Below are 27074 nucleotides of genomic sequence, written 5' to 3'. Positions count from 1 at the left end.
CAGAGCAAGGCCTGGCAAACTCAGAAGCAAAACACAAACTGAGCTAACACATAGCACAGGCCCCGTCCATTGGGTGGAGCTGCACTAAATACTGGAGGCCTCCTGGCAATTGGTCAGGAACAGATTAGACAGATGCACCTTATTTCTATAAGAACCAGAGAGTTCAGGCGCCGCCCCCCTATGCACACAGCCAGGAAGCATGCAGAGAGCAGAGACACAGAATATGGAGCTGGCGAGAAACAGAAACCGCAACATGACCTGGAACAGTGGGTAAGATAGTGTGAGAGATGAGAGGCCATGTCGTGATGCCAGCAGAGTACCCCCCCTTTATGGCCCCTCTTCTTCAAGCCCGCCAGTATAACTTGTAGAAGAAGGATAGGAGCACACATAGTCAGAGCCATCACAACATTCCTCTGGTAGAATGAGGTAGATGAGACATTGGAGATCTCAGGTTGCCCAGTCTCTGAGTCCAATAAGATCAGCTTCCCACACAGAAGATACAAGGGACAGGACGTCTTTCACCTGATTGACTGAAAGCAGGGACTTGGAAGCTTCTGATTTGACCTCAACATAATCTGATTCTTTGGAAACTGAAGACACCTTCACTGGATCCAACTTAAGCCCATCATCACAAGAAAATTGAACCTCCTCCTTTAGACTGGTGAAAAGCAGAGATGAGAACACTTCTGTCTTGGGATCTTCACCCAATAGCCAGATGGAAGCTGGAGGCATACATACAGGAAACATCTTCAGCCTGGAACCCTGAAAAAACTGGACCTCCTCTTCTGGATTAGAGGATGAGTAAGTCTCTGTCTTAGTATCAAGTAGCCACTTGGAAGCAGAAGGCATACATTCAGGAAGCCCCATCAGCCTGTTAATCTGAAAAAACTGGACCATCTCTTCCTCCGGATTGGTGAAGAACAGAGATACAAGAGCTTCTGCTTCAACTTCTTCATCCACCTGCCACATGGAGTCTGAAGGCATCTTTACAGGAAGCATCGTCTGCCCATAGTTCAGAGAAAAACTTTTAAGTGACAGGGATGTTCCTGGGAACTGGTCACTGGTATTGACACTGGAGGTGTGCGGAGAGGACCCCACTGCTTCCTTTACTTCAGTGAGGTCAGCACACCGTGATTCAATAGCCAGCAGATCAGATGGAGAGGATGTTAACACTGTAGACTGACCTTGAATTATAGGAACTAGAGACCTCTGGAGACTAGGTAGTTCAAATGCAGCACCATGCTGGGTCTTCAGACCAGACTGGACAGTAGAGTACCCGGCTCAGAACGACAGATGGGCAAACTGGTCAGCAAGTGAAAAACAAATTTCTTTACATATAATGCTCCGATTTGGAGCTGTAGTTGTCCCTTCGTCACTGGACTGTTCATAAGTAGGACTCGGCAATCACCAAACACCTTCATAGGATTCTGGAGCAGTGGAACAGGAACCACACTTAGACTCCGTCTGGTTTGCAGCTTGAACACATCTGCGGGACCGAAGCTCCCACTAGGCACCGGAACAGACACAGACTTTAGCGGAAGGGAGTTATTCTCACCAAGGGCAGTCTCTCCTACTGGCCCGAGGTTTTGGAGCTTTAGATCCCCTGGACCGAGGCTATCCAGGTGTTCCTCACAACAGCAGCAACATAGTAAGCCCTTCTTACGACTGGTCTTAGACTGGTGCTTTGCCAGTCCACTCTTGACAGTCTTTTTGGGTTCTATTTAAATAGCTGCTTTAACGGGTAGAGAAACTGGAGGATCACAGACGATCATGGCTTGACGTGGAGGTTTCTTCACGGGTTTCACCCATCTGGAGCGCCTCTCGAATCTAGATGGGGAAGACTTCACAGGAGCAACAGGACGAGGTATGTCAAAGACTCTATGGAAGGCCACCAGGAAGGCCCCTAGGTTCATGACGATAGGATCCCCACATAATGTAACCCACCTTAACCCAGTCAGAGGGGAAACAAGCTGCATTCTGCAGGATGTAGCACAAGCACTGTTCCAGGAAGCTGTGGCATTCTTCTGGATACCCATAGAACATAGGCGGGTCTGCTGGGTCATGCTCCTCCTCCTCATAGGCCTGAAGTTGCTTGAAGAGAGCATTTGAGACTATGATTGGGTCAGAAGTCTCCTCAATCTGAACCACTCTTGGTGGAACAAATTTTTCAGGTTGCACATACGGGCAGGAAAAAAGTTCATCATGCTCTGCGAGCGGTAGGACATGGGATACAGCGAAGGCCATGGCCTGTGCAAAACTGTCACGCTCACACCCTGACTGGTGGGCGTGAGCTCGAGGGGTTTGTGGCCCCACTGTGCCACAAACCAGACTACCCTGGAAAGGGCATGACTATGATAGCTGCCTGGGTTTTCACTGGAGCCTCTAATGGTGAGGTCAGGCTTGTGCAGCAGGCTGCTGCGAGGTGCTACTCCAGGGTGGTGTCTGGCTGTGGCTGCGGATCCCACTTGGGAGACAGGAACACCAGGATTGGTGCAGGCATCAGGCAGAACTGGCAAAAGAGCACGGCTGAAACTCAGATGAGTAGGCTGGCACAGCTGAGACACAGGGCTGGCAGAGACACGGCAGAGAACACAGGCTGGTTGATGTGGTGTATGAAGGAACAGGTAGGGACCTGTTCACATTGGAGGTGCAGGTACGGTATGTAGTATGGAGGAACAGGTAGGGACCTGTTCACACAGGAGGTGCAGGAAAGGAAACAAGCAGTAAGGAATGAGGTATGAAGCAACAGGTTGGGACCTGTTCACACAGGAGATGCAGGTACGGAAACAAGCCAGAAGGAAAGGAGAAAGAAGGAACAGGTTGGGACCTGTTCAGACTGGAAGAGAACCGCAAGGCTGCGGATAGGAGCGGTAGAGCAGCAAGAGATAGCGCAGCAATAAAAGCTAAGCAGAGCGGAGCAACAAGGAATGTGGAGAGGAGCTGCAGCAAGAGATTACTGCAGCTGCAGAAGCTAAGCAGAGCAGAGCCACAAGGAATGTGGAGAGGAGCTGCAGCAAGAGGGATCTGCAGCAGCAAAGCAGAGCAGAACCGCAAGGAATGCAGAGGAGCTGCAGCAAGAGATTACTGCAGCAGCAGAAGATAAGCAGAGTAGAAAGGAGCAGAACCGCAGGAGTGCGGAGAGGAGCTGCAGCAAGAGATTACTGCAGCAGCAGAAGATAAGCAGAGTAGGAAGGAGCAGAACCGCAGGAGTGCGGAGTAGAGGTAAAGCCACAAAGGTACAGAGCAGGCAGAGCCGCAAGAGTGCGGAGTGTAAGCAGACTGAGAACACGAGGAAACACAGCAGGGAAGGAAGCCACAGACAAGGAGACCGAGATAGGACTAAGTTCAGACAAGGAAATGGAACAAGATAAGAAACAAGGACAAAGACACAGGGACCAGGATTTACTGCCTCCTGGAGGGCGGACAACAAGATCAAGGCAATAAGACAGAGAAAAGCCTCCAGAGAGGGAGTAACTCAGAGCAAGGCCTGGCAAACTCAGAAGCAAAACACAAACTGAGCTAACACATAGCACAGGCCCCGTCCATTGGGTGGAGCTGCACTAAATACTGGAGGCCTCCTGGCAATTGGTCAGGAACAGATTAGACAGATGCACCTTATTTCTATAAGAACCAGAGAGTTCAGGCGCCGCCCCCCTATGCACACAGCCAGGAAGCATGCAGAGAGCAGAGACACAGAATATGGAGCTGGCGAGAAACAGAAACCGCAACATGACCTGGAACAGTGGGTAAGATAGTGTGAGAGATGAGAGGCCATGTCGTGATGCCAGCAGAGTACCCCCCCTTTATGGCCCCTCTTCTTCAAGCCCGCCAGTATAACTTGTAGAAGAAGGATAGGAGCACACATAGTCAGAGCCATCACAACATTCCTCTGGTAGAATGAGGTAGATGAGACATTGGAGATCTCAGGTTGCCCAGTCTCTGAGTCCAATAAGATCAGCTTCCCACACAGAAGATACAAGGGACAGGACGTCTTTCACCTGATTGACTGAAAGCAGGGACTTGGAAGCTTCTGATTTGACCTCAACATAATCTGATTCTTTGGAAACTGAAGACACCTTCACTGGATCCAACTTAAGCCCATCATCACAAGAAAATTGAACCTCCTCCTTTAGACTGGTGAAAAGCAGAGATGAGAACACTTCTGTCTTGGGATCTTCACCCAATAGCCAGATGGAAGCTGGAGGCATACATACAGGAAACATCTTCAGCCTGGAACCCTGAAAAAACTGGACCTCCTCTTCTGGATTAGAGGATGAGTAAGTCTCTGTCTTAGTATCAAGTAGCCACTTGGAAGCAGAAGGCATACATTCAGGAAGCCCCATCAGCCTGTTAATCTGAAAAAACTGGACCATCTCTTCCTCCGGATTGGTGAAGAACAGAGATACAAGAGCTTCTGCTTCAACTTCTTCATCCACCTGCCACATGGAGTCTGAAGGCATCTTTACAGGAAGCATCGTCTGCCCATAGTTCAGAGAAAAACTTTTAAGTGACAGGGATGTTCCTGGGAACTGGTCACTGGTATTGACACTGGAGGTGTGCGGAGAGGACCCCACTGCTTCCTTTACTTCAGTGAGGTCAGCACACCGTGATTCAATAGCCAGCAGATCAGATGGAGAGGATGTTAACACTGTAGACTGACCTTGAATTATAGGAACTAGAGACCTCTGGAGACTAGGTAGTTCAAATGCAGCACCATGCTGGGTCTTCAGACCAGACTGGACAGTAGAGTACCCGGCTCAGAACGACAGATGGGCAAACTGGTCAGCAAGTGAAAAACAAATTTCTTTACATATAATGCTCCGATTTGGAGCTGTAGTTGTCCCTTCGTCACTGGACTGTTCATAAGTAGGACTCGGCAATCACCAAACACCTTCATAGGATTCTGGAGCAGTGGAACAGGAACCACACTTAGACTCCGTCTGGTTTGCAGCTTGAACACATCTGCGGGACCGAAGCTCCCACTAGGCACCGGAACAGACACAGACTTTAGCGGAAGGGAGTTATTCTCACCAAGGGCAGTCTCTCCTACTGGCCCGAGGTTTTGGAGCTTTAGATCCCCTGGACCGAGGCTATCCAGGTGTTCCTCACAACAGCAGCAACATAGTAAGCCCTTCTTACGACTGGTCTTAGACTGGTGCTTTGCCAGTCCACTCTTGACAGTCTTTTTGGGTTCTATTTAAATAGCTGCTTTAACGGGTAGAGAAACTGGAGGATCACAGACGATCATGGCTTGACGTGGAGGTTTCTTCACGGGTTTCACCCATCTGGAGCGCCTCTCGAATCTAGATGGGGAAGACTTCACAGGAGCAACAGGACGAGGTATGTCAAAGACTCTATGGAAGGCCACCAGGAAGGCCCCTAGGTTCATGACGATAGGATCCCCACATAATGTAACCCACCTTAACCCAGTCAGAGGGGAAACAAGCTGCATTCTGCAGGATGTAGCACAAGCACTGTTCCAGGAAGCTGTGGCATTCTTCTGGATACCCATAGAACATAGGCGGGTCTGCTGGGTCATGCTCCTCCTCCTCATAGGCCTGAAGTTGCTTGAAGAGAGCATTTGAGACTATGATTGGGTCAGAAGTCTCCTCAATCTGAACCACTCTTGGTGGAACAAATTTTTCAGGTTGCACATACGGGCAGGAAAAAAGTTCATCATGCTCTGCGAGCGGTAGGACATGGGATACAGCGAAGGCCATGGCCTGTGCAAAACTGTCACGCTCACACCCTGACTGGTGGGCGTGAGCTCGAGGGGTTTGTGGCCCCACTGTGCCACAAACCAGACTACCCTGGAAAGGGCATGACTATGATAGCTGCCTGGGTTTTCACTGGAGCCTCTAATGGTGAGGTCAGGCTTGTGCAGCAGGCTGCTGCGAGGTGCTACTCCAGGGTGGTGTCTGGCTGTGGCTGCGGATCCCACTTGGGAGACAGGAACACCAGGATTGGTGCAGGCATCAGGCAGAACTGGCAAAAGAGCACGGCTGAAACTCAGATGAGTAGGCTGGCACAGCTGAGACACAGGGCTGGCAGAGACACGGCAGAGAACACAGGCTGGTTGATGTGGTGTATGAAGGAACAGGTAGGGACCTGTTCACATTGGAGGTGCAGGTACGGTATGTAGTATGGAGGAACAGGTAGGGACCTGTTCACACAGGAGGTGCAGGAAAGGAAACAAGCAGTAAGGAATGAGGTATGAAGCAACAGGTTGGGACCTGTTCACACAGGAGATGCAGGTACGGAAACAAGCCAGAAGGAAAGGAGAAAGAAGGAACAGGTTGGGACCTGTTCAGACTGGAAGAGAACCGCAAGGCTGCGGATAGGAGCGGTAGAGCAGCAAGAGATAGCGCAGCAATAAAAGCTAAGCAGAGCGGAGCCACAAGGAATGTGGAGAGGAGCTGCAGCAAGAGATTACTGCAGCTGCAGAAGCTAAGCAGAGCGGAGCCACAAGGAATGTGGAGAGGAGCTGCAGCAAGAGGTATCTGCAGCAGCAAAGCAGAGCAGAACCGCAAGGAATGCAGAGGAGCTGCAGCAAGAGATTACTGCAGCAGCAGAAGATAAGAAGAGTAGAAAGGAGCAGAACCGCAGGAGGGCGGAGCAGAGGTAAAGCCACAAAGGTACAGAGCAGGCAGAGCTGCAAGAGTGCGGAGTGTAAGCAGACTGAGAACACGAGGAAAGACACAGCAGGGAAGGAAGCCACAGACAAGGAGACCGAGATAAGACTAAGTTCAGACAAGGAAATGGAACAAGACAAGAAACAGAGTTCAGGCGCCACCCCCCTATGCACACAGCAAGGAAGCATGCAGAGAGCAGAGACACAGAATATGGAGCTGGTGAGAAACAGAAACCGCAACATGACCTGGAGCAGTGGGTAAGATAGTGTGAGAGATGAGAGGCCATGTCGTGATGCCAGCAGAGTTGTTACAGGTAATCGTCCTTCAGAGCAGGCAAAACAATACCAACATGTCCTTAGCCGGGTTCTGCTCCCTCAGGCCTGTGGGCGCACAGGCTGTGGCAATATCCAGCATGCAGGCTCGGTCTGGAGTCACACATACAGGAAGGCTTTTCCCTCCCTGCACACAGACCATGTGCCAAACAACAGCCTCCATTATGTAGGCTGTAACCACACCCACAGGTGAAGTATGTGTGTAGCCAGACCCACCCATCTCTCATAGCTACCCGCAACCCAGACCCAGGTGCACTAAACTACATTTTAGTGCTCATGTGCACTAAAGCAAAATACTCTGTGTTGCATTGCATGGAGCAGCCATCTCTGCGACATACCTCCCATTGACTACATGGCAATTAGCCTCCTTACATACCTCCCCCCTCTGCCTAAAGTCATGGGGCTTGGCACCTTTCATTACCTGATCAGAGACCCTTCTCGGTCGCCTTTGATAGTACACCCGTCTGTCAAAATCGGGCCCTGTCAGTGAACCTTTTTGGAACAATGTATCATCTGACTCAATCACGTCCTCTGGTAGAGTTGCTCCTTTTCCAGACCATTCTCTCCCTGACCACCTCCACTGGTTTGTGCTGCCGCGAGACTCCCTTACAGTCGAGCTTACTGTCTGGTCTGAGTCTGACCCTTTGTCACTATGTCCGCTACAGGGTCTCGTGCCTGTTACTCAGCACTGAGTTAACAGAGGAGTCACTACTTCTAATTCTTTTAGCTTCAGATTGCATACTATTAGTTTTTAGCGAACCCCTTCATCTCTCTATACCCTGGGTTGGAAATGGAAGTGGTCGCCACCTTCTTTCCAGTTCCTGTAGCTGTACCTTAATCTGCAGTCTGTCCCATCTCAGCTGCTATGCTAGCCGATATTCAAGGAGTATTTGAATATCCCAACAACGAAGAATGGAACAATCCCATCTTCACCAGCTATCTGAGCTACTTGCCACACTGGACTTATTCACAATTTCTTGCATCACTTGTCCAAGTCTCCCAATGACTTTCCTCACCAGATTTCTGGGCACTTGAATGATGTCTTCCACAAACCCCAGCCGATTTTGAGCTTTCCTTGTATGCTCCAGACTTCGAGTGGCTTCCTTACTCCTCAACAGGATCATCTGTTTCATACGGAGACAGTGTAGGTGCATGTCTCTCAGGATAGCCACCCGCTTCAGTGTGACTTCCCTAGTCGACAGTATAACCAACTGCTGAGTCTCTGGTGCCCAGTTCACACTACACGCCTCCATCGCCTTTCTAAATGCCTCATGCACAGCCTCACTGGCACATGCTTCTCGCACGTCCTCGGGTACCTCTACCAGGCAAAGTCTCATCCTCTTCATGAATGGACGGCTCCTGCTTTGCCTTGGACGTTTCCATCAAGTCCTCGGCCACGACAAGGCAATCGTCTTGTTCAGCTTTTATCGCAAGCTCTCCCTAAGCTTCACACTCTTCCAGACCCCTTGCCAAGATGGGTATTTGCAGCTCGCCTCTTTACCACTCTGGCACAGCCATTGTAAGTCTGTGACCACCATCTCCTTCTACTGTAGAAGTCCTTTTAATGCTTCTCTGAGCACCTCCATATTTTCCAATACGGCTTTGTTCACGGATTGACATGTTGACAGGTGACCTCTGAGCTCAGAGACTTCCTTCTCCAGCTCATCCACTCTGTACTCAGCTTCTTGTCTCAGGTCCTTTTCTCGCTCGACGTGGTCTCTTACTTTCTCTTTAAGCATCTCTATTTCGTGATCCTGTTCCCTTTTCGCTAGTACGTGTCGCACCATAACTTATTTAATTATATTTTCTGATGGGGCAGCTTGCCCACCCACTCTCTGTTGCTTCAGAGTTTCACTCTATTACCTTCGACCCCCTCTAGGGCCTCTGCTGGGCTCTCTGAAGATTCAATGTCCTTGTTCCCCGACTCCATCTCCCTAGCCTCGGGTTCCCTGGAGTTCTCACCACCTACTGTACTGGTGTTACACACCTCAACATAGTTCCCTTCTCCTTCTGGAGTTTTGGCACAGTTGTCCTCTTCCGCCACCTCAGAGGTAAACGAACCACCAGTCTGCTCTCTGTGACCTTTGTGGGCTTTCCCTCTACCTGCTCTTTGGGATTTCTCCTCCTACCGCGATCTTTCCTGATGGACCCTCAGCGTCATAATATGTCAGGTTTATTTTCCACTTATCAGCAACTACCTCTGTGCTGGGGTTTGTCAGCAGCAATGAGACCTCCTTATCAAGGACATTAAGTTTGTTCGCACCTGACCCCATCTCTTCTTCAGATGGTTTAGCCTGACCTGCCTTTCTGTGGCCACCGTGTCCCTGGTGGCGAGGGGAAGACTTGCCATTTTTACTCAGGTCCTCCTTTTCATACTCTATCCCTTGCGTTAGAGTTACAGTCTGAATGGGAGTCACCACTACTCACCCTGTCACCCTGGCACAACAAGTGCCCACTTAAACAGGTGTCGGACCCCTACCTCGTTTTCAATTGGCAACACGGTGGCTTAGTGGTTAGCTCTGCAGCGTTGGAGTCCTGTGTTCAAATCCCACCAAGGACAACATCTGCAAAAGGTTTGTATGTTCTCTCCGTGTTTGCGGTGGTTTCCTCCGGGCACTCTGGTTCCCTCCCACATTCCAAAGACATACTGATAGGGAATTTAGATTGTGAGCCCCATTGGGGACAGTGATGATAATGTCTTTAAAAAGCTGCAGAATATGTTAGCGCTATATAAAAATAAAGATTATTATTATTATTATACATTGGTCACACTGTTGGTCACCTCTGCTAAGTCCCAGCGTTGGTCAGACCCACACTTTCTTCCGTTCATTCCTAACTCTGGACTATCGACCTTAAGGGGCGCTACCTCCTCATCTTTATGCATCGCATTAACCGGAACTGCTGCTGTGGTGGGGCTCCCTTAAGGTCATTCCAGCTCCCCTCTAAACAATCAGACACTCCCCTTTCCTCCCACAAGTCTTAAAACAATTGAAGGTCCTGACCGATTACAATAGGGTACGGCAAGTCCATGACTACAGGCACGTCAAGGCTGGTAAGAATCGTGGGTGTCTCAATGACCCTGTGGATGCAGTGGACATCCATCTTCCTTTTGGGAATCAGATAGACAGGGAGTGTGGCCCTCACCAGGGTCACCGGGCTCCCTAAGTCTAGAAGTTCAGTCATGCACTCTCCATTGACTTTCCACAGTACAGCTCTGCTACATCTTGTCAGATGGAAAGTCAGTACATAATCACAGGCATGAGCTGTTTGAACACTGATCCTGCCAACAGTCTCTCAGCGCATTCGCCGCCGCCCTTTTTTTGGCCACCACCCCTGCAGCACCCCAGAGTCCTGTAATGTAGTAATGTCGCTCTTCCACCAGGGGGAGTGATATTACGTCTGATGGTACTAAAGGAGTTCACCTTGCCAGGTATCACAGTCACACACTACACTTCAGACTCCAGTCCACCAGGGGGAGCATTGCTTCTATCTTTTAGGGCACTCCTCACACACGGGTAAAACTGGTGGGTTGGATAGGAAGTCAGGGAGGAACAGACTGGGCTTCGACCCGATAACATCGAGGCAGAAGCTACCTGGGTTTGACCCAGAGAGAACCTGTCAGGCAGACAGGGGAAGGAGGAGGAACATCTGAGCTGCAGACAGAGGTCAAGCACGAGATAGAACGTTATGGAGCTGCGCCTGCACTCCATTGTGGCAGCATCCTAAGAAAGGACACGAAGCGAAGTATATTGTGGAGAGTGAGCATCGAAGTCACAGCACAAGGAGATAATACCGGGAGGAGTTCTGCCCCGAGATCGGCAGCCTCCTTCTGAGGTGCGTAGCCAGTGGCCGGAACACCGAGGGAGTAATTGACTCTACGTATTACTTCAGAGACCGGCAGGACAGTTGTTTCCAAGTTAGCTGCCCAACCTAAATACCTAAGAAGACACGGAGGCAAATTGTGGGAGAGGGGCGTCTCTAGGGTCCCTATAAATAAGCTCCAGGCCTACCAGGAGGCGTGCTTCTTGACAAAGTCTGTGCGGATTTATTTACTCCATAACCCAACAAGCAAAAGGTAATCATCCTTCAGAGCAGGCAAACAATACCAACATGTCCTTAGCTGGGTTCTGCTCCCTCGGGCCAGTGGACACACTGGCTGTGGCAATGTCCAGCACGCAGGCTTGGTCTGGAGCCACACATACAGGAAGGCTTTTCCCTTCCTGCACATGCACACAGACCGTGCCGTGTGCGAAACAGCAAGCTCTATTATATAGGCTGTTAACCATACCTCCCAACTTTTGAAGATGGGAAAGAGGGGCAAATTTTAGACCACGCCTCTGACCACACCCATTCATAACTAGTCACACCCATATCCACGTCCCAACCACACCCATTTAGCACTGCTGATCACACTGTTTCATAAAGAATAATTATAAACAAAAAAATATGGCCACACAGTGCTCCATACTGTATAATGGCCACACATGATGCTCAATACTGTATAATGGCCCCACAATGCTCCATACGGTATAATGGCCCCACATGATGCTCCATACTGTATAATGACCACACATGATGCTCCATACTGTATAATGGCCCCACATGATGCTCCATACTGTACAATGGCCACACATGATGCTCCATACTGTATAATGGCCGCACATGATGCTCCATACTGTATAATGACTGCACATGATGCTCCATACTGTATATTGGCTGCACATGATGCTCCATACTGTATAATGACTGCACATGATGCTCCATACTGTATAATGATTGCACATGATGCTCCATACTGTATAATGACCGCACATGATGCTCCATACTGTATATTGCCTGCACATGATGCTCCATAGTGTATAATGACCGCACATGATGCTCCATACTGTATAAGGACCGCACATGATGCTCCATACTGTACATTGGCCACACATGATACTTCGTACCGTATAATGGTCACACATAGCTATTCCTACACACGTGGCTGCGCTCCGTACACTTTGCACACACGGCTTTGCTCCGTACACACGCTCTCCGCTCTATACACCTCATACACACACGGCTCTGCTCCATACAATTCATACACACACGGCTCCGCTCCGTGCACCTCGTACACATTCAGCTCCGCTCCATACACCTTGTACACACACGGCTCCACTCCATACACCTCATACACATTCAGCTCCGCTCCATACACCTCATACACACATGGCTCCGCTCCATACACCTCCGAGCAGAGCCGCGTGTGTGTGTGTACGAGGTGTACCGAGCAGAGCGGCGCATGTGTGTGTACAAGGTGTACCGAGCGGAGCCGCGTGTGTTTATGAAGTGTACCGAGCGGAGCCGCGTGTGTGTGTACCGAGCGGAGCTGTTTGCAATTGAATTGTGCCATGATTTGCTGTCTCATTATAAGCACATGGTGATACAGTGTCACAGGCTTAGCCCTTTATGCGTGGGGAAAAATATCAGCCACAATTGATTAGCCTAGCGTCATCGCCCTCTCCCAGGGAGCTGCAGCTGCTCCTCCTCCGCAATGCACTGGAGTCGTCTGTGACATCGACTACTGGCGATCATCTGTCGCTCTGCAATCACACAGCACTGAGCAGCCGAGGCAAACAGAGGAGAATGTGAGTGTCCATCCCACCCTGCTCAGCCCCACTCATTCCACGCACGATTACTAGCCAGGCATTAGCTCCAGTCCACTGGTCTGCTGCTTACATTGCGGCACCCAGGCTGTGTTCGGCAGGTAAGCCCTGGTAAGGTGGTGACTGTGTTACGTACCTCAAAGAAGTGTCCCCTTTCTCTCCCTCTCTGAACTGTACCGCACACGCACACTGGAAGACTCAGAAACATACGGAAGGGGAAGGGGCGTGGCCTAACACAAGGGGGTATGTGACGGCTGCTTCTCCTGTTGTCTGTGGGAAGCAGAGTGTCCCGTGCAGGACAGCGGGGAAAAGCATCAAAACCGGGACAGTCCTGCACAATGAGGGACGGTTGGGAGCTATGGTTAACCACACCCAGAGGTCAGGTATATGGGTAGCTAGACCCGCCCATCTCTCATAGCTACCCGCAGCAGGGACCCAGGTGCACTAAACGACATTTTAGTGTCCATGTGCACTAAAGCAAAATACTCTGGGTTGCATTGCAGGGAGCAGCCATCTCTGCGACATATATCTCCCATTGACTACACGGCCAATAGCCTCCTTACACCCTGTACGGAGAACAATATCAGCACCCAAAAATTTCAAACTGACATTTAGCCTGCTGTATAATGTTACTAACAGAAGAAAATATTTTTTTTTACTGTTATTGAGGCCTGTATACAATAGACTATATGCTTTAAACAATTTCAAACTCAATTTCAAACTCAGATCTTGCATTGCTATATTACATTGCAGCTGAATTTCACCACCACAAAATGAGAATGTCATGATCTATTTCTATTTCTGTTTTTGGATGCTTGGCAGCTCTGGCTCCACTATGATTTAAATGTAGCTTTTTTTCCATTCACCCTATTATTATTATTATTTATTATTATAGCGCCATTTATTCCATGGCGCTTTACATGTGAGGAGGGGTATACATAATAAAAACAGGTACAATAATCTTGAACAATACAAGTCACAACTGGTACAGGAGGAGAGAGGACCCTGCCCGCGAGGGCTCACAATCTACAAGGGATGGGTGAGGATACAGTAGGTATCCTCACTCCTGGGCTTAACCACTGTGCCGACCCCTTATTAACATTACCATTACAATGTCCTAGAGGCTGGCCACCAAAGCTAAGCCTGCTCACTACCTTGAGGTTTTTCATCCTCTATTAGTTAAAATGAGTCCACCTTTACTTTTCCGCAACTTCCACCTGACTCCTAAAGCCGTGACAGGTTATAAATTCCAAGTCACATTTGACACTTTTTTTAAAATTAAATCACTTTTGTAAACTTACAAACTAGAAGTCCCTGCAAAAGAATTAAGGGGACTAAACTTGGCAAACCTCTGACTCACAAAGAGTCATCCTACAGCGCTCAGGAGAGGAAAAAAACCCTGTGGAGGAAACCAGTAGAGAACCTTGGCTGGAGGATTGCCCTTGAGCTTAGAAGGTTAATGCAAATGATAACTCTTTATAGCCAATATAAAATTGAACCTGGTACAAGGTATACAATAGCAAATACAAAAATACAATAAAGCATTCTGTTAGCAGCGGGTTAATCAGCGTGATGTCCACAATGAGCAACAGAGAATGTTCATTTATTGAGAATTAAGAACATTCAGCATACAACATGAGAACAGGATCAATCTGGTTTCTGAGAGAGATCTGCTGTGACTTTCAGTTTCAGCTCCACACACTAGAAAATGTGCTCACAGGGAAGGAGGAGGAGGAACATCCTGTCTGTAAATGACGACTCCTTTTTTTTTCTTTTAACTTTGTTGACATGTGAACAATATGCATGCAGACATAAAAATCACATCATATTAAACAAACAATAGTTGTTGCAATACATACAGATCAATATGCATTAGGCCAACACCCCCACTCAACAACTACTTATTCTGTGAGTCCCATAGTGGTTCTCAATTCTTGGAACCTAGGTCGTGGCAATGGCTTGGTCAAAATATCAGCTAACATTTTATCAGTTTCACAATAAACAAACTGAATTACGCCACGATCTATTAAATCACGTAGATGATGACATCTGACGTCGATGTGCTTTGTTCTAGCACTGATCTTTTCACTGCATGCAAGTTTAATTCATCCTTGGTTGTCCTCATATATCACCGTTGGCTGAGTTAACGGTTTACCAAGATCATCCATCAGTTGTCTTAGCCAAATGATCTCCTGACTTGCATAGGCTGTGGATACATACTCAGCTTCTGTAGATGACAAAGCAAGAGATACTTGTTTTCTACTAGACCAGGAGATTGAAGTTTCTCCAAGTTTAAATACGTATCCGCTTGTGGATTTACGATCTTGCGAATCACCAGCCCAATCCAAGTCAACATAGCCAGTGAGTTTTAGATTTCCTGCTGCAGATATTTTTAAATTTACACCTTGTGTCCCTTTCAAATATTGGAGAACTCTTTTAATGGCATTCCAGTCCTTTTGGCGCGGTTTCTCCACATATCTGCACAATATTCCAACTGCTGTTGTAATATCCGGTCAAGTCATAGTTGATATATATAGAAGTGCCCCCACTGCCTGTCGATATTTCTCATTGTTAGGCAACAGGTCATCTTCTTCCAGTTTCAGGTAGGATGATTCCATTGGCGTTGATACACCTTTGGCCTCCGTCATTCCGAACTGATCCAAAATTGAATTAATCTTTGCACTTTGATTTAAAAGAAAACTTCCATCTTCCTCTCTCTGGATGTGGACTCCTAGATAATATGTCACATTTCCTAGGTCTTTCGTTTCAAAATGCTGGTTCAACATTTTAGTAATTTTTCCAATTTCAGCTTCTTCTTGATGAACTACAATTACATCGTCCACATATAAGAGAATATACATCCATTTTCCATCTGTATATCTCGTGTACAGGCATGGATCCGCTTGACCTCTTTTAAATCCTTCTTCTAACAAGACTTTGTTCATTTTAGTGTTCCATGCTCTCGCCGATTGCTTAAGACCGACCATAAAGAGATTTTTGTAGTTTGCAAACAAGATTCTGTTCACCTTCCTTTAAATAACCTTCAGGTTGAGTCATGTATAAGTCCTCCTCAATGTCACCATTTAAAAATGCAGTTTTGATATCCAAATGTCTGACAAACATCCTTTGTACTGCAGCTACCGCCAACAATGCTCTAAATGTTCTCTGCTTAGCGACCGGGGAAAAAGAAGCATCATAGTCTTCGCCATATTTTTGAGAATATCCTTTTGCGACCAACCTCGCTTTAAATCTGTGGACTTTACCTTCAGAATCATACTTGGTTTTAAATACCCATTTGCACTTAATTGCCTTTTTACCTTGTGGTAACTCAGTGAGTTTCCAAGTTTGAAGTTGATGAAGCGAGTTCATTTCTTCATTCGCGGCATTGATCCACTTTGTTCTTTCATGGGTGGGTAATTTCTGCATTTCATCCCATGACTGTGGTTCTGACTCAGGCAGTGTCTTCACAACGTAGGATAAACGTTTAGCTGGTATTCCTTTGTTTGATCTTGAAGACCGTCTGATTTCAGGTTCACTTAGGCCTTTTGTTGTTCCTTCAGTGGTTGAAGAGTCCAGCCAGACTTCTACATTCTTTTCTTCGTTGTCTTGTAATTGTGATTGAGATTGTTGTTGTTGCTTCATCTGGACTACTGGCATAATGTCATAAAACTTGGGTGACACGAAGTTTTCATCAAACACTACATCTTTACTTATTGTGACCTTGTTTGTCTCTGGGTGTAGAATTCTATAACCTTTCTGGGTTTCACTGTAGCCTACCAGGATGCCTTCCTTGGCATGAGATTCCCACTTAGTTCGTTTTTCTTTGGGAACATGTGCAAATGCTTTACTTCCGAAAATCCTTATGTGTTGTAGTTTTGGCTTTGTACCATTCCATTGCTCAAATGGAGTTTTCTCTGTCGCTTTACTTGGTAGTCTGTTCTGAAGATAACAAGCCGTCATAATAGCTTCGCCCCAATATACTGTAGGCAAATTTGCATCAAATAACATACTCCTTGCGCTTTCACAGAGTGTCCGGTTTCTTCTTTCTGCTATACCATTTTGCTCAGGGTTGTATGGTACAGTAGTTTGAAATATGATTCCATTTTTCTTTAAAATGCTCTGTGTTTCATTACTTGTATACTCAGTTCCATTATCTGCACGTAAAGTTTTTGGCATTCTTCCAAACTTGTTATGTACTTCAGCTAGATATATTCCAAGTTTCTCTGTAACTTCATTTTTGCTGTGAAGTAAATAGACAACTGTATATCTTGAATTGTCATCAATAAATGTAAGAAAATATCTCTTCTTTCCAGGGGTCTGAGTACGCATTGGACCACAGACATCCGTGTGTACTAAATCTAGTGGTTGTTCTGTTCTTGTAGTACTTTTCTTAGAAAAGGCCTTTCTGGACATTTTCCCTTTGATACAGCTGGAACACCTCATTGTCTGATTACATGAATCAATTGTAATATTGTCAGCTAATTGTTCTTGAAATAACTTTCTTATTGCTTCTGGGTCTCTATGCGCAAGCCGCCTGTGCCATACATGAATACAGTTCTTGTGCAGTTCTTGCTTACCTGTGCATACACACTCTTTACATTTCAACTGATACAGTTCATCTCTGATTTTTCCTTTTGCTAATGTGTGACCATCTTTTGAGATGATGCAGCTATCTTCCTTAAATGTAACTTCATTACCTTGTTTTGTGAGCTTTTTCACAGATAATAGATTACTTTCAAGACTAGGCACATATAGTTCATCTTTTACATGGATCCTTCTACTTTGTGTTGCAGACATGTTTCAATCAATATAACCGTCTCCTATGCCTTCTGAGTTCATGCACTGACCGTTCGCCATTATCACTTTCTCTGACTTACTTTGATTAAGCTTAGTAAAGAAGTCTCTGTCATTGGTCATGTGACTGGTTGCACCAGAATCTATACACCACGCATGCTTTGATTTAAATGCATTGACTGATGTGAATGCAGCTTCAGTATTTGCCGAATCATTGTTTCCAGATACAGCACTCTTAACTCTCTGTTGACTGTTTTGCCTTTTCAGCTGATTCATTTTAGCTTTCCAGACTCTGCATTCAGCTTTTAAATGACCTGGCTTCTTGCATACAAAACATTCACGTGTCTCTTTAGGGTGGATTCTGCTGGTGGGCACATCATGTGTTTGTAAAGCAATTTCCTTGTTACATATCTTGCTGCTCACATTTTCTGCCTTTCTCTTATATTCATCTACAAGCTTTCCTCTGACGTACTCCAATGTAAGCTCATCATCAGGGCGTGCATCCAGTGCAGTTACAAGAATGTCATAGCTTTCTGGGAGACCACTAAGTAATAGTGCTGCCACATGGAAGTCCTTCATATCTTCCCCAATGCCTCGCAGGTGCTCTACAGTCTCTAGAGTATTTCTAATGTAGTCCTGCATGTCCTGGTCATTGTGCAGCTTAGACTGATACAGCTTTCTCATTAGATAGAGTTTATTACTTAAATTTATTCTCTCATGTACTTTCTGCAACTGCTCCCACATTTCCTTTGCAGATTCACACTTGCACACATGCACAATCTGATCATCCTCTATACTGAGTGATATGGTGCTCTGTGCTTTCTGATCCATTTCTAGCCATTCCTGTGGTACTGGGTCAGGCTTAGGGTCATGAGTGTATTTCCACGTACCTTCTCTTATTAGCAGCATCTTCACCTTGAATTTCCAGGATTGGTAGTTCTGGTTATTCAGGCTTGGCACTGTAAACTTTGTTGAGTTGCTGCTGGCGGCCATTTTACTTCTTCTCAGTTTGCTGTTGTCTTTCTATCTCTGTGCTCTGCAGGTTTGGGATTGCTTTGACTCCTGGGCCGATAACCTGTTAGCAGCGGGTTAATCAGCGTGATGTCCACAACGAGCAACAGAGAATGTTCATTTATTGAGAATTAAGAACATTCAGCATACAACATGAGAACAGGATCAATCTGGTTTCTGAGAGAGATCTGCTGTGACTTTCAGTTTCAGCTCCACACACTAGAAAATGTGCTCACAGGGAAGAAGGAGGAGGAACATCCTGTCTGTAAATGAGGACTCCTTTTTTTTTTTTTAACTTTGTTGACATGTGAACAATATGCATGCAGACATAAAAATCACATCATATTAAACAAACAATAGTTGTTGCAATACATACAGATCAATATGCATTAGGCCAACACATTCATCATTATGCAAGCAATAATTAAAACATTTTAGGACAGAGATTATAAACAGGGCCCCACCCTCCTCACAGTAATACACCAGGCACATACTAAACTCCTTCCTCTTAAAGCAAAATCACTCTTGTTTAAAATCTACACAGCAATACAAACAAAGCTGCAGGAGTTAGGCCATGTTCAAACTTTGCGGTTTTTACCGCGGAACCGCGGCGATTTTGATGCTGCGGGTCCGCAGCAGTTTCCATAGCGTTTCCATTTACATGGAAACCCTATGGAAACCGCAAACCGCTGTGCACATGCTGCGGGAAAAACCGCGCAGAAACGCAGCGGTTTAAAACCCGCAACATGTCACTTCTTTGTGCAGAATCGCTGCGATTCTGCACCCATAGGAATGCATTGAACCGCTTACTTCCCGCATGGGGCTGTGCCCACGTTGCGGGAAGTAAGCGGTTAATGTGCGGGTGGTACCCGGGGTGGAGGAGAGGAGACTCTCCTCCAGGCCCTGGGAACCATATTTGGGGTAAAAAAAGAATAAAAATAAAAAATCATGTTATACTCACCTCTCAGCGCTGCACGCGGCCAGCCGGTCAGTTGCTGTGCGAACAGGACCTGCGGTGACGTCGCGGTCACATGACCGTGATGACGCCCGGGTCACATGATGTCATGAAGGTCCTTCTCGGCACAGCATCTTTGGAACCGGAGCGCCGCGTGCAGCGCCGAGGAGATCCGGACATCGGAGGGTGAGTATAACCAATTTTTATTATTTTTAACATTACTTTTGATGCTGCATATTGCTGCATATGCAGCATCAATAGTATAGGAGTAATCCCGCAGCGGAAACCGCGGAACAAACCGCGATAAATCTGCAGGGATAACCGCAGCGGTTTTGCCCTGCAGATTTATCAATTCCGCTGCGGGAGAACCTGCAGGGGGACGCCGCAAAGTGTGAACGTGGCCTTAAAGTTCCGCTAATCCACAAGTCATGTCCTCCATCTAGTCTTCGGTCCGGGGGTTTGTTGGTCACCAGGTCTCTGCTAAAAAGCATAGATGCATAGACCCTAGTAGATCCAGATCAACTCTGCCATTGACATCTGGCACAACAGCAGGCTGTTTTCTTCAGAATTGGGGCTCCAATGGATGACTCGGGAAATGCTGTAGAAAAAATGAGCAAAAAAAAAAAAAATTGTACGACATGCACATCCATGTTACAGGTGCTGACTGGACTTTCACGCTGCTCAGTGGCCTTGCATATTCTGTTGCATACAATGTGACACTGGTGACTGTCCTTTTTTATCGCCATGAGAACTGATTGCATCCTCAGCGTCATGTCAGGGTGCATCAATCATTTGAAAAACTCAGACTTCTGCTTCTCTTTCAGGGCCTGAAAATCACAATGACCAAACATCCAAAGAGTTTTAAGCTGGAAGGCAAGTTGTCAGAAAAAGATCTGTCAGCCATCCAAGATCGCACCATACTATATGAAGGACCCATTCGACAACTGTGCCCAATGGCTCCCAATAATGTCAACACAATGGCAGCTGCCTCACTAGCTGCCCACACACTGGGTTTCGATGAGGTTATTGGGGTATTAGTAGCAGATCCCAGGTAAGATTACACTCTCATGTTTACTCATCCTTACAAGTGATTACTCCTCAATATTTGGTTTAAGTGTCCTTGTTTGCACGCAGCATTCTATTATATAGCTATAATACACTATTCCACTCCTGGGTGACAGTTACTATAAATTACATTACAGAATCCTCAGTCACTCAGGACAGTGAACCTCAATCTGGTAAGCTCTCCACAGAGAGATTAATAAAAGCATGCTCTACATTCTGGCTTGGGACACAGCATTCCTAAGGGTAGGAGGAAATCATAGCCCCTTTCTGAGCTGACAAATTATATATGAAACAAGCAAAAGATCGAAACTACTGAAAACCACCTCACCTGTTGTATGCATGACCCTGATAACTTACCCGGAATTATAACTATATCATAGAATGCTGAGCGCAAACAAGGACACTTAAACCATGAGATGATCCCAACGTTCGCCATATTTTTCTTCTTCCCAGCATCCCAGACTGGCATATAGTGGACATTGAGGTGACAGGAGCAACAAATGAGACAACAGGTCAAGTGTTTACTGTTAGAACAAGTCGCCGAAACCCAGCAGCACCAGGAGCTGTGACTGGAGCTGCCACCTTTGTGTCATTCTGGAGCAGCATCCTGGGTGAGCTTCTTCTATTCAACTTCAAACTATATTTCTTGTCCTAAAGAACCCAGTTGTGCCTGGGTCACTTGAATGGGGACATGAAAGTGTGATGAGACCATCCTCCAGATGTTAGGAAGTATTTTCATGGTCTGGGACCTTGTGGTCAAACATAAGGGGTGAGGAGAACATCTCCTAGATGTTAAAATATATTCTCATGGTCTGGGCACTTGTGATCAGACATTAAAGGGAACCTATCACCCCGTTTTTTCCGTATGAGATAAAAATACCGTTAAATAGGGCCTGAGCTGTGCATTACAATAGTGTATTTTGTGGACCCTGATTCCCCACCTATGCTGCCGAAATACGTTACCAAAGTCGCCGTTTTCGCCTGTCAATCAGGCTGGTCTGGTCGGATGGGTGTGGTGACATCGCTGTTCCTTCCCCCAGATCTTGCTTATTTTTCCGTTGGTGGCGTAGTGGTTTGCGCATGCCCAAGGCCCGAATCCACTTCATAGGTGTGGAAAAAGAGCGCGATCTGCGCTATTCCCCTGGTGATCGGTGGGGGCGGCCATCTTCCTGTGGCCGCGCGTGTGCAGATGGAGCGCTCTGCTGCCCGGGGCTTCAGGAAAATGGCCGCGGGATGCCGCGCGTGCGCAGATGGAGATCGCGGCGGCCATTTTCCTGAAGCCGAGATGCGAACTCTGCTTCAGGAAAATGGCCACCGCGATCTCCATCTGTGCACGCGCGGCATCCCGCGGCCATTTTCCTGAAGCCCCGGGCAGCAGAGCGCTCCATCTGCGCACGCGCGGCCACAGGAAGATGGTCGCCCCCACCGATCACCAGGGGAATAGCGCAGATTGTGCTCTTTTTCCACACCTATGAAGTGGATTCGGGCCTTGGGCATGCGCAAACCACTACGCAACCAACGGAAAAATAAGCAAGATCTGGGGGAAGGTACAGCGATGTCACCACGCCCATTTGACCAGACCAGCCTGATTGACAGGCGAAAACGGCGACTTTGGTAACGTATTTCGGCAGCATAGGTGGGGAATCAGGGTCCACAAAATACACTATTGTAATGCACAGCTCAGGCCCTATTTAACGGTATTTTTATCTCATACGGAAAAAACGGGGTGACAGGTTCCCTTTAAGGGTGAAGAAAGACTCTCCTAAATGTTAGGAATAATTCTCATTGTCTGGGCACTCATGATCAAACATTAGGGGTGAGGAGAACATCTCTTAGATGTTACAAAGTATTCTCATGGTCTGGACACTTGCGGTCAAACATCAGGGGTGAGGAGAATATCAGGAGGGAAGTACTCTCATGATCTAAGCACTTCTGGTCAAATATTAGGGGTGAGGGGATTATTTCCTAGATCTTAGGAGGTATTATTATGGGCTGGGCACTTGTGATCAGACTTTAGGGATGATGAACCATTTCCTGAATGTTAGGAAGAATTCTCATTGTCTAAGCACTTGCCGTCTAACTTTAGGGGTGAGGAGAACATCTCTTAGATGTTGGGAAGTATTATCATGTTGTGGGCACTTGCAGTCTGATATTAGGGGTGAGTAGAACAATTAGATCTTAGGAAGTATTCTCATGATCTAAGAACTTGCAATTGGACATTAACGGTGATGAAACCATCTCCTAGATATTAGGAAGTATTTTCATGATTTATAGTTCATTTGCATTTATTTATATTGCAGTTTGCAAAGGTCATGGAGGACGGGTATTTTTCTGCTAGTTAAGTTGCCCACATGATTTGCAGCAAACAACCGTGGAAGAAGAAATTCAGGATCTTGTTAGAGCAAATATTCAGCATAAAATAACATTGATCCCTGTGATTATCATTGTACCGGCTACCAACATGATTGCCCAAGGGATATCCCCAACATGTCCATGAACTTAGTCCCTTGCATCTTCAAACTCTTCTACTGCAGTCACTTCAGGTGAATAATGTCGAAATCTCAGGAATTTTCTCATCACTGATCTTCAGGTTCAGAGAAAAAATTATTCATTTATAGTCATAATAATACAACGTCCGAACAAGTGCATGTCTGCACAGCCAGGTCTACCTCTATGCGAGGGATGCTTCATAGTCTTACACAGTTTCAGGCCTGGTTATATCACCTACATTAATAAAGATTATATATTGTCAAAAATGTGTCTTTCTGGTCCCTGGTGACATAAAATCTGTGCACAGACTTATGTGTTTGCTGCTTTTGAACACCGCAAGTCTTTCATCTTTTTTCTCTCTATGGACTTGTCCACTCCTGGGTGTGATGGTTATAGGATGTTTCACCCCAGCAGTTCGCCCCCAACAGTTCGCTCCTAGCAGTTCGCCCCCAGCAGTTCACCCCGGGTACATCCTGTTCGTGACGCCAAGTTGAGTCGCCGGCCAGGGCAGTGGGGTACTCGGTACCAGAGCCGGTACTTGAAGGGGACGTCACGGTGGCTGCGACCCGGTACGTGGCCCTGGGCACTCACATAAAAGGGAAAAGTCTTTTAAGAGTTTGGTGAATAAAGTTTGTGTTCGTGATGCGACCTGTAGCATTCGGTCAGTAGGGACCGACGCTGCTTAAAGGGGTCCTCTGGGGTGATGGTATGGCAGCTGGATGGTATAACTTCCCACAGGTGAAGTAAATGTACCCGGGGGTGAACTGCTGGGGGCGAATTGCTGGGGGCGAACTGCTGGGGGTGATCTGCTGGGGGCGAAACATCCAAATCCCGGGTGTGATAACTGGGATCTCTGAGACTTACCATATAATTAGGATACCTCGTACAGACACCAGGGACTTTCTGAGGAGACCCCAACGTGTAAGCAGCTCCCTCAGAACGTTTCTGCTTACACAAAGCCCCATGTAATGCATAAAATTCCAAAATTTAGTCATATTGTCTCAAATTAATGCAAAAAGTTATGTGTAGTGATAAGCGAGCACTTAAATGCTTGAATGCTTGTTACTCGAACCAAGCAGGTAGGACACTCAGATGGGCTCGACTTGAGTAACAAGTATAATGTAAGTCAACGGAAAACTCAAGCTTTTTTCCCGCAGACCCTCCCAGGATGTCTGGGAGGCATGAAAATTGCTGAAATGGATATAAACAGTGCTGAAAAGGCATCGGAACAGCATGGGGAAACTCCTGGAAGCATCTCTGACTTCCAGGTCGCTGCTGGGAACAATGTTATCAGAGTATTACCCCACTTTTACGGACTGATAATAAACCATACAAAACCAAAGATGAAATGGATTTTACAGGAAAAAAATGTTAGGAAACATTCTATCCTGTACAATGACAAGAGATGGGAGAACCTGAACAGTGAAGTTTGACGTCCATACCGAACACATGCTGTTCGGGCACGGATACTGAACATGAACTTCACCAGGAAGTTCATGTTACTCTTTATGTTTAGTCCCCGAACACCGGGTGTTTGTCTCGTTGTCATGTGCATGACATCATGGCAAACGGGATTTGAATGTTTCCCCCCAGCAGTTCGCCCCCAGCAGTTCGCCCCTGGGTACATTTTGCCCCCGCATATTTCGCCCCCGGCAGTTCGCCCCTGGGTTCATTTCGCCCCCGCACATTTCGCCCCCAGCAGTTCGCCCCTGGGTACATTTCGCCCCCGCACATTTCACCCCCAGCAGTTCGCCCCTGGGTACATTTCGCCCCCGCACATTTCGCCCCCAGCAGTTAGCCCCTGGGTACATTTCACCCCTGCACATTTCACTCCCGCACATTTCGCCCCCAGCAGTTTGCCCCTTGGTACATTTCGCCCCCGCACATTTCACCCCCAGCAGTTCGCCCCTGGGTACGTTTCACCTCCGCACATTTCATCCCCAACATTTGGCCCCCAGGATGTTTCGCCCCTGCACATTTCAACCCTGCACATTTCACCCCCGGCAGTTCCCTGCACATTTCACCCCCACACATTTTGCTCCCAGCAGTTCGTCCCATTTCACCCCGGGCAATTCACCCCCGGATGTTTGTACCCTTGTGGTTCATGAATTCCAGTCCGTCATCAATGTTTCGCTCCCAGCAGTTTGCTCCCGGCAGTTCCCCACACATTTCACCCCCGCACATTTCGCCCCAGCAGTTCGCCCATTTCACCCCTGGCAGTTCGCCCCTGACAGTTCGCCCCCGAATGTTTGTACCCTTGTGGTTCATGAATTCCCGTCCATCATCAATGTTTTGCCCCCAGCAGTTCGCCCCCAGCAGTTTGCCCCCAAATGTTTCTCCTACAGCATTTGGTCCCTGGATGTGTCTCCATCTGATGTTTTGCCCCTAACATTTTGACCCCAGATGTTTCAACCTCAAATTTTGGGGTCAACATGCAGGGAACAAAACATCCAGGGCTGAACATACCTGGGGGTAAAATATACAGGACCCCAATTGCTGGGGATTCCTATGGATGCCTTTTCAGCAGCTCACTCGGTGTCTCTTCTAGCTGGCCTTAAAGGAGTATTATCACCCTAGAACAAAAAAAAACTGACATACTTACCTGTCGCAGCTGCAGCTCCTTGGGTCATGGACTGCAGTCTAGCGGTTCCTTGTGATGCCTTCTGCTGCTTCTGGCTGTCTTTTCATCTTGCCTGGATCACTGATCCATGAAGCATGATGAATGCCGTGGCAGTGAGGCTGAATGTCTCAGGCCGCTCACTGACATGACGTCACTCCTGCCCCATTCATCAGTCAATCCAGAGGGAAGGATGCCTCTCCTATCATCAAGGCACTGCTGCGCATGCGCAGTGCCACAATGAGATCAGGCAGAAGAAGAGGACGCTGGGAAGAAGGAGAGGACTCGTGGTGGCCTGCGGATCCAGCATGGCGATCGCCAGCCTACACAGCCAGGAGAAGATCAGACAAAGATGAGCAGAAGACCTCTAGGTAAGTACTAGTAGGGGAAGATCGGCAGCATGCTTACCGCAACATGATTGCTGAAAGCATGCTGCCTTATTTTGCTGTTTGGCATGAGAATACCCCTTTAATGCAGGCTATGTATGGAAGCAGGGGGATTGTTGACTGACTACAGGGTTAATCCCACCAACCATCTCTGCAGAACTGAGGTATTGGCTTTGCTGAACTAAGGTGGTGTTTAACCAGCTTCTACAGAACCTCTATCAGGTCTTCAGAAGGGGGGTTTTGGGATTAGCCCTCACAGAATACTCTGCCAGTATACCAAAGAATGGAGCAGCAGATAAAAGTGATATTCTCACTTCAGGATCCCTTTTTCTATTGATGCCCATTCCTCAGATTAGGCCAAGAATAGGGTCCAGTTGTATTCTGCATTGAACCAGCTGTTTATCAGCAACTTGTCAATGACAATCAGGGCCATATTTGCTACTAGGCACTTTAGGGCACGTGTCTACGGCGGGGACAATGCAGGGGGCGGCACCTGAGCAAGGTTTTTTTTTTTTTTCTTTTTATAAGTCCTGGGTCACCTAAAGACCGCCCCCCCTCGCCCCCCCTGATCCGCCTGCCCACCTCCCACCCACCTTCCTTGAAGACGATACTCACCCTGCTCCAGCGATGCCTGGTCTCGGCGTACACAGCTCGTCCTGAATGAGCGGTCATATTCATGACCTTAATGAGCGGTATCACATGACCGCTCACGCAGGAAGGAGGTGCTGTGCTAGGAGTCGGGACAGAGCGAGAGGGATGTCGGCGCGTCTGCGGGATGTGGGACAGGTGAGTATGAGGGACGGGGGGACGGGGGGATGAAGGAGGACATAAGCTGGGGCGCCATGCAAGATGGGAGCAGGAGCGGGAGCGGGGGGGGTGGAGAGATAAGTCATGCATTCGGGGGGGGGGAATATGAGCCATGCATTCAGAGGGGGAATAAGAGCCATGCATACAGGGGGGGGAAATATGAGCCATGCATTCAGGGAGGGAATATGAGCCATGCATTCAGGGGGGGAATATGAACCATGCATTCAGGGGGGGAATATGAGCCATGCATTCAGGGGGGGAATAAGAGCCATGCATTCAGGGGGGGAATAAGAGCCATGCATTCAGGGGCGGAATATGAGCCATGCATTCAGGGGGGAAT

General features: G+C 47.5%; 1 protein-coding gene across 1 annotated transcript in view; it reads left to right on the top strand.

Annotated features, from left to right (window-relative positions):
- Positions 1-27074, top strand: part of LOC143768235 (V-type proton ATPase catalytic subunit A-like) — a 565121-nt gene that overhangs the window by 200781 nt on the left and 337266 nt on the right. Inside the window, exon 6 of the mRNA XM_077256931.1 lies at positions 20194-20420. Coding sequence (XP_077113046.1) covers positions 20194-20420 — 227 coding nt within the window. The remainder of the gene's footprint in view (positions 1-20193; positions 20421-27074) is intronic.

Source organism: Ranitomeya variabilis, chromosome 1 (assembly GCF_051348905.1).
Source record: "Ranitomeya variabilis isolate aRanVar5 chromosome 1, aRanVar5.hap1, whole genome shotgun sequence".
Classification (NCBI taxonomy): Eukaryota; Metazoa; Chordata; class Amphibia; order Anura; family Dendrobatidae; genus Ranitomeya; species Ranitomeya variabilis.
The sequence above is the reverse complement of the archived record's forward strand: the minus strand, read 5'-3'. Positions and strand labels throughout refer to the sequence as shown.